The sequence below is a fragment of the Sinocyclocheilus grahami genome, unplaced genomic scaffold (genome assembly GCF_001515645.1).
Source record: "Sinocyclocheilus grahami isolate Dianchi unplaced genomic scaffold, SAMN03320097.WGS_v1.1 scaffold440.1, whole genome shotgun sequence".
In the NCBI taxonomy this organism is placed as follows: Eukaryota; Metazoa; Chordata; class Actinopteri; order Cypriniformes; family Cyprinidae; genus Sinocyclocheilus; species Sinocyclocheilus grahami.
The window spans coordinates 1,106,147-1,113,368 of NW_015505619.1; the positions used below are offsets into that span (position 1 = coordinate 1,106,147).

The window sequence follows — 7,222 nt, forward strand, 5'->3', positions numbered from 1 at the left end:
GTCTTAACTTTTATAAAGAATATCTCTTTGGTTTTGAGACTTTAGTCTTTGCAACTTCAGGAATCTTATCTATGCACAATCAGCTTGTAACACTCCAAAGAGAAAGGAAAACTTGAAATCGCATCATATGACCCCTTTAACCGTGAACGGATTGCTTTCAGATGCACATCACTAGTGGGGTTGGTTCGCAGTGGCGTTTCACAGTTGTTCACAGTTTTAAGTCAAGGTGAACCCATATAACTGTCTTTCATAAACGTCATACTTTCAACAGCCTTACCTATTTTAATGAGCAACAGAAAATAATATACCCGCTTATACATGTACTCGTGCCGCATTGCAATGCATTTAGTCAGAAGAGGGAGCGCTCCTTCTTAAAGGGGCCACACCTCTATTTCACTTGTTACCTTGGTTCAGCGATAGTGAAGAGTTTATTATAAAAGTCATGTTTAGTGATAGTTTAAAGATAATTAATCATACATTTGTTTAAAATATAAATATACTACTAATAAATATTTTCCAACCAGTAGCCCATGTACAATGTTGTTAATAGTAGGACACTCTTAAACTGGAATTTACTATTTGTGTATTCAGTTGGGCTTACAGCAATTATAGTACTTTCATGGAGTGTAGCAGCAGTATTATAGAATTCAGATCACGTTATTAGCGAATTGTTAATTGCAGTATGCATAGCAAATCAAGTCAAATTATTACTGTTGTTTATAGCAGCGGCAGCAGGAAGTATCTGGTTGCAACTTGCATGAAATTTCAGTGATAACACATGGGGTAAGTAACTCTTTTAAATTGAAATAGGCTTTTATAACTTAGTTTATTTACCAGGGCGTACAGGGATTTTGTGAACCCTTCAAATCGAAATAGGCATTATTTGTTTGCGTTTCATTGTTTAATAAAGACGCTTATAGTAATTCTAAGTACTTTCGTGCAGCTGTAGCAGCAGTATGCATAGCTATTCAGATCGCAATTTTTTGCGAATTTAATAGCAGCAGAATGGCATGGCAAATTCAGATGCATGTTAGAAATAATATTAGCAGCAGTCTGCATAGCAACCAATTATTATTGCTAATATAGCAAGGGTAGCAGAAAGTACTTTAGATGCATGAAATTTCAGTGATAATGCATGGATGAGCTATAGCAATTCTAGTACTTTTACGGAGTGTAGCAGCAGTATCCATAGAATTTCAGATTGTGTTATTAGCAAATTATTAATCGCAGTATGCATAGCAAATCAAATTATGCATTTAGTTGTGGCAGCAGTATGTAGACTGTAGTTTACATGTACATTCTTATTTATTCATTTTGCAGATGCTTTTATCCAAAGCGACTTACAATTGCTGAAGTTTCAGTGACTTAAAATGGATGGTATGTGAACTCTTCAAGCGAGTAGGCATCATTTGCATTTCGTTTATTTAACGTTTATTTATTTGTTTATTATTATAGCAATTCTAAGTACCTTTGTGCAGCTGTAGCAGCAGTATGCATAGTATTCAGGTCGCATGTAGCTAATTTAATAGCAGCAGCATGCATAGCAATTTCATATGCAATGTTAGAAATAATATTAGCAGCAGGAAGTCAAATGATTGTTGCTAATATAGCAGCGGCAGCAGAAAGTACTTTAGTTGCTTGAAATTTCAGTGATAACGCATGGGGTAAGTAACTCTTTAAAGTGAAGTAGGCATTTTATTTAGTTGCTTGAGATTTTTCTCAGCAGCATGCACAGCATTTCTATGTTGCAAATTTGAATTTAGACACAATTAATATAAAAGCAGACAACTGCATTTAAATAAAGGCCATCTTGGAATGAGCCACGCATTTAGCAATGATGTGTTCATACAATGTAAACATTATTGTTCTTAATATGCAATATAAATATTTTAAATTATCAAAATAAATGAGCAGCTGCTTCTGAGGCAGAATTAGTCCTGGGCATATGACACCACAACTACAGGGTGTGCAGTTATTTTCTTCGCCAAATATTTTGTTAGCTTATTAATAAGTTAAAGGTAAGTATTTCCACTGCAGTAACGTTGATGAACGTTAATGAAAAAAAAAAAAAAGACAACTCTTGAATGACAAGTTTAAAACTATTTGCTCAGGCCGCCCGAGTGTTGCTGGGGGTTACTTCATCTATCAGCCGACAGTGTGATTCCTGTTTGTTAATGACACACATAGTGTGCGTTTCTACCTCGGTAAGTTTGAGTTATTGGCTTAGACACGCATAGTTATTTAGGTCATTAGTTAAATAAACCTAAGGGTACAGCACCCAGGTTCACATTGTTAAGCCACTAGTTAATTTATCTGGGCTCCATTAGCCCAGAAACACATTTAATTCGGGTCACTAGTTTAAGCTATCTGGTCAACCAATCGGGCAGCAGCAATAATCTACAACTACAGCAACAACCAACAGCAGCAGCAATTCAGCAGCAGCGTAGCAGATCTGTTCCGCCAAGACCAAATGCATTAACATTGTCATATCCATTACCATGCTAAAATGTTCCGAGAGTTGTCATGATTGAAGTACATTTTATCTCATAGTTATGATTTCGCTTATTATTTAGACTTTCAAGTCTCATCAGTATTCACACAACAGCATTTTGACACAACTTAGTGTCAGAATTTCATGCGTTTTGCCTTTATCTCATAGTTGAATTTTTATCTCACTCTAGGTACGTTTTACCTAATTTTTGACTTAATATATCATAATTTGAACTTTTTAATATTGTAAATATAACTATATCAGAATTTCAACCTTTTGTCAGAATTTTGACTTGTATCTCATAATTAGATTGTTTTATTGCATATTCACTTTTTATCTCATAATTATGACTTAGTATGTCATCCATCTGATTTATCTTATAATTTTGACTACTCTTAATTTGTTTTATGCAAAATATAGATTTATCTAATAATTATGACTTTTGTCACAATTTTGTCATAATTTTGAATTTGTGGCATAATTACAACTTTTTAATGTCATAATTATGGCTTACCAATAATACTTTTTTTGTGTATTGGAATTGGGCTTCTCTAATCCCTAAACAATGCGTTTAATGTTTGCGTCACTCACTGAGAAGTCTTCGTCCTCAGCACGCAGGTGATCAGCGATGTAGCGCACCCCGTCCAGAGCTCGTAGGACACACGGTGAGAAGGTCAGACTGGGGTCTGACACGAGATTTGTAAGATTTGCTGAACACTGACACAAGTTCACCACATGTCCTAACTGCTGGAGCTCGTACTTCTGGAGCAAAGGCTCCAAGTCGGACAGATGCAGAGACGTGGCGGATGGGGACGAGATGGACGTGGATATTCCCATCCCTAACCCGAACTCCTTGTCCCGACAGTTCAGCCCATCCACATCCGTCTCCTGCTGAAGCCAGCTTTTGGACGTGCTGAGGTTAGGCATATTGTGGCGTTTCTGATCGGGTTCCGGGCGTCTCATGAAGAGCCAGCGGGGAATGAGGTCCAGGAACACCGAATGGACCCAACGGGGCATTTTATGGGTGCTTGGTGAACGATGGTGCACGTTAAGCACAAAAACAGTAATGACTATAGAGAGGGTGACAAAGATCATGGTGAAGAGCAGGTACTCTCCAATCAGTGGAATGACCAGAGACGTCGAGGGAATGATTTCGGTAATGAGCAACAGGAAAACGGTGAGGGAAAGGAGGACAGAAATACACAACGTGATCTTCTCTCCACAGTCTGATGGCAGGTAGAACACCAGCACAGTCAAACAAGAAATGAGCAAGCAGGGAATGATGAGGTTGATGGTGTAGAACAGAGGCAGACGGCGGATGATGAAGAAGTAGGTGATGTCCGGGTAGATCTCATAACAACAGTCGTATTTCTTTGTGTTGTAGGTTCCCACGGCATTGATGATGGCCCATTCGCCGCTCTCCCAGTAGTCCTTCAGGTCCACGGTGCTCTCGATCTGCTCCAGATCAATCTTGGCCTTGTCGTAGGTCCAGGAGCCGAACTTCATCTTGCAGTTTTGTTGGTCGAACGGGAAGAAGGTAACGTCAATGCTGCATGAGCTCTTGTAGATGGCTGGAGGAACCCAACTCACCTTTCCAGTGTGGAACAGGTGGGCTTTGGTCATGTGGGTCACCGCAAACTCACCATCCGCACTGTAGACAACCACATGAGGTTACAGCACCATTCAATATTTTGGGCTCTGTAAGATTTTTTAAATGTTTTTGAAAAGTCTCTTATGCTCACTAAGGTTGCATTTTTGATAATTTTGACATAATTTAATGATCTAATTATTGAAATTTTAATGTCATAATTTAGACTTTCATTATTATGACTTTTTTTTCCTCCGTTATGAATTAGTTTATCATAATTTTGAATTTTTATCTAATTATTCAAACTTTAATGTCATAATTTTGACTTTTTAATCTCATAATTGATTTAGTATATCATAATTTTCACTTTTTATCTCATTTAAACTTTAATGTCATATTTGCTTTTTTATCTCGTTATGACTTTTTATCTCAATTATGATTTAGTAAATCATAATTTTGACTAATCTAATTTCAGCTTTTTAATGTCATAATTTTGACCTTTTTCTAGTAAGAATGACTTTTTATTTCATAGTTTTCACTAAGTATGCCATAAATATGACTTTGTCATAATTTCACCCTTTTGTTTAATAATAATATTTTTATCTCATAATTATGACTTGTATTGCATGTTAGAATTTTAACTTTGTCATAAATGCAACATTTTAAAATCTGAATTATAATTTACTAAGGGATTGTTTTCATATGTGGTGAAAATGGCCATTTATTTGATCATTAAAAAAACAGCAATATTGTGGAATATTTTTAGAATTTAAAATAACTGTTTTGTTTTTTTCTCCAAATATATTTGAAATGAGCTTTATTCTTGTGATGGCAAAGCTGAATTTTCAGTAGCCATTATTCCATCCTTAAGATATCATTGTAATATGATTATTTAAACTTAATAGATAATAAACTAAATGAAAATAAACTTTTTTTTAATTATTAAAGTGTTATTATTTAAGTGTTAAAATCAGTTATACTTCTATTTGTTTTTTAATAAAAGCAATGATGCAAGTCTTAAGGGGATAGCAGCCAAAATTCTAAGGGCCATAAAAAACTTAATTATGTCTTTTTTAATGCACAAAAAAAATACTAACATTTTAACTGGATCTCATAAAGTATGACCCTTTTAAAAAATGCTTTCTGTAAATTATGGATGAATTATAGGAAGTGTCTTTGATGTTTCTGGGCTACAAACTTTCTTTATGCCTCTAGGAAGATGTTCCATGACAATTGCATTAATTACTTCAAATATCTACAGCACTTGTTTTTTGCTCCAGGTATCTGATGATGCAAGAGGACCTCAATTTCTCATTTGTCGAGATCAAATATGCCTCCTAGATAAAAACAGACCTGATGTTTCTGAAAATAGACTTACTAACATTTTAACTGGATCTCATAAAGTATGACCCTTTTAAAAATGCTTTCTGTAAAATATGGATGAATTATAGGAAGTGTCTTTGATGTTTCTGGGCTACAAACTTTCTTTATGCCTCTAGGAAGATGTTCCATGACAATTGCATTAATTACTTCAAATATCTACAGCACTTGTTTTTTGCTCCAGGTATCTGATGATGCAAGAGGACCTCAATTTCTCATTTGTCGAGATCAAATATGCCTCCTAGATAAAAACAGACCTGATGTTTCTGAAAATAGACTAGTCATTTGATATTTTATTAGGAGATTAAAACATGCACCTTTTTTTAATCAACTACAGCAGTGCTTAACATCTTATTTCACGCCATGTCTGGTTGATTTCACATATTAATATTACAGAAACACCAGAGCGTCAGATCTACGGCCTGCAGATATTAATAGAGCCATTAGGACTTGGACCGTCCTCTTTCTTCCATAATTTTAACAGGACACTGTGTTAGTTTAATCATAACCTTTAATGTCCAAATAGCCAGGACCACCTTGACAAAATATTACTGCATATGTTGTGTGTGTTACAACCTTTTACTTCAATACTTACTTATTGTATAAAACAATGTCAGGAACCCAAATCATCTCTGATGGGACTCTAATAGATGTCACATTATCAAATTCAGATGGATTCCAGCGCAGTTTATAATCGTTCCATTCCTGCAGAGGTCAAACAGTCACATATGGATATATATATATATATATATATAGCCAAATGAAAAAATATATATATAATGTTGTAAAAAATCAGGTAAATGATATATGAACAAAACCCTGTGTAAAAATCTTTAGAATATACAGTAGTTAGGAATAAAACTGGTGTACGTAAGTGCTGCTGAAGTTACTCTTGAGGTTTAATGGGCTTTTTATAATATATAGAACATAATTATTGCATTTGTTTTCACTATATGATTATCTGAAGGGTTCGTGAATTCTATTAGTTGAGCTTTGACCACAATATAAATGATTAATTATTAATTAAAACAGTTAAATATTAAGACTGTCACCTGTTTCAGCCAAACATTTGTTGTCATCATTTGATTCTTCTCGTCCTGTAGAATATCAGAGCAAGAAATAAGCATGAAAAATATATAAATTTGGTCTAGTAGATGAATGAATCCCACAGACTTACACTGGAGAAGCGACTGAAGCTGAAGCACCACTCATATTTTCATCAGAAATGTAAAAATCATGTTAGCATTTACAATTCTTCAGTTCTCTGATTGAATGCACTCATGATATTTTTATTTTTTTAAAATTTGCATTGTTTTCCACTCAGTTATAACCTGGGGCCTGTTTCATAAAACAAGTTTACCAAATAAGCCAGGTTTATTCCAGTAAGTCTGACTTATTTTAAACCAAATCAATAAGTCAGACTAACTGAAATAAACCTGGCTTATTTGGTAAACTTGTTTTATGATACAGGCCCCAGGACTCTTTCTTGTAATGTTTTCAAGGCAAGCATCAAAAACATGCAAAATATCAACTTTCCACATCAATAAGCTGGGCGATCGAGAGGCCAAATTTGACAATAACAACATCGCTGATATTCCGCACAGGTCTGGACCACTTATTGTAACCGATGAAGAGTTTTTTAAAGAGTTTGTCTTCTGCATGTGCATGCATCCAACCGTCTGATAATGCTGCAAAGATATTCATACAAATAAGAGAGTTTCTGACAGGTCTTGATCTTGCAACTTTATTTTACTCCGTGCCAT

The 7,222-nt window shown here is 35.0% G+C and overlaps 1 protein-coding gene across 1 annotated transcript in view; it reads right to left on the reverse strand.

Moving 5' to 3' along the window:
• Positions 1–7,222, reverse strand: part of LOC107552030 (neuronal acetylcholine receptor subunit alpha-2-like) — a 10,703-nt gene extending 3,481 nt beyond the window's left edge. The window contains exons 1-5 of the mRNA XM_016233837.1: positions 7,213–7,222; positions 6,999–7,147; positions 6,512–6,556; positions 6,055–6,164; positions 3,083–4,142 (exon numbers count right to left, since the gene is read on the reverse strand). Coding sequence (XP_016089323.1) covers positions 3,083–4,142; positions 6,055–6,164; positions 6,512–6,556; positions 6,999–7,147; positions 7,213–7,222 — 1,374 coding nt within the window. The remainder of the gene's footprint in view (positions 1–3,082; positions 4,143–6,054; positions 6,165–6,511; positions 6,557–6,998; positions 7,148–7,212) is intronic.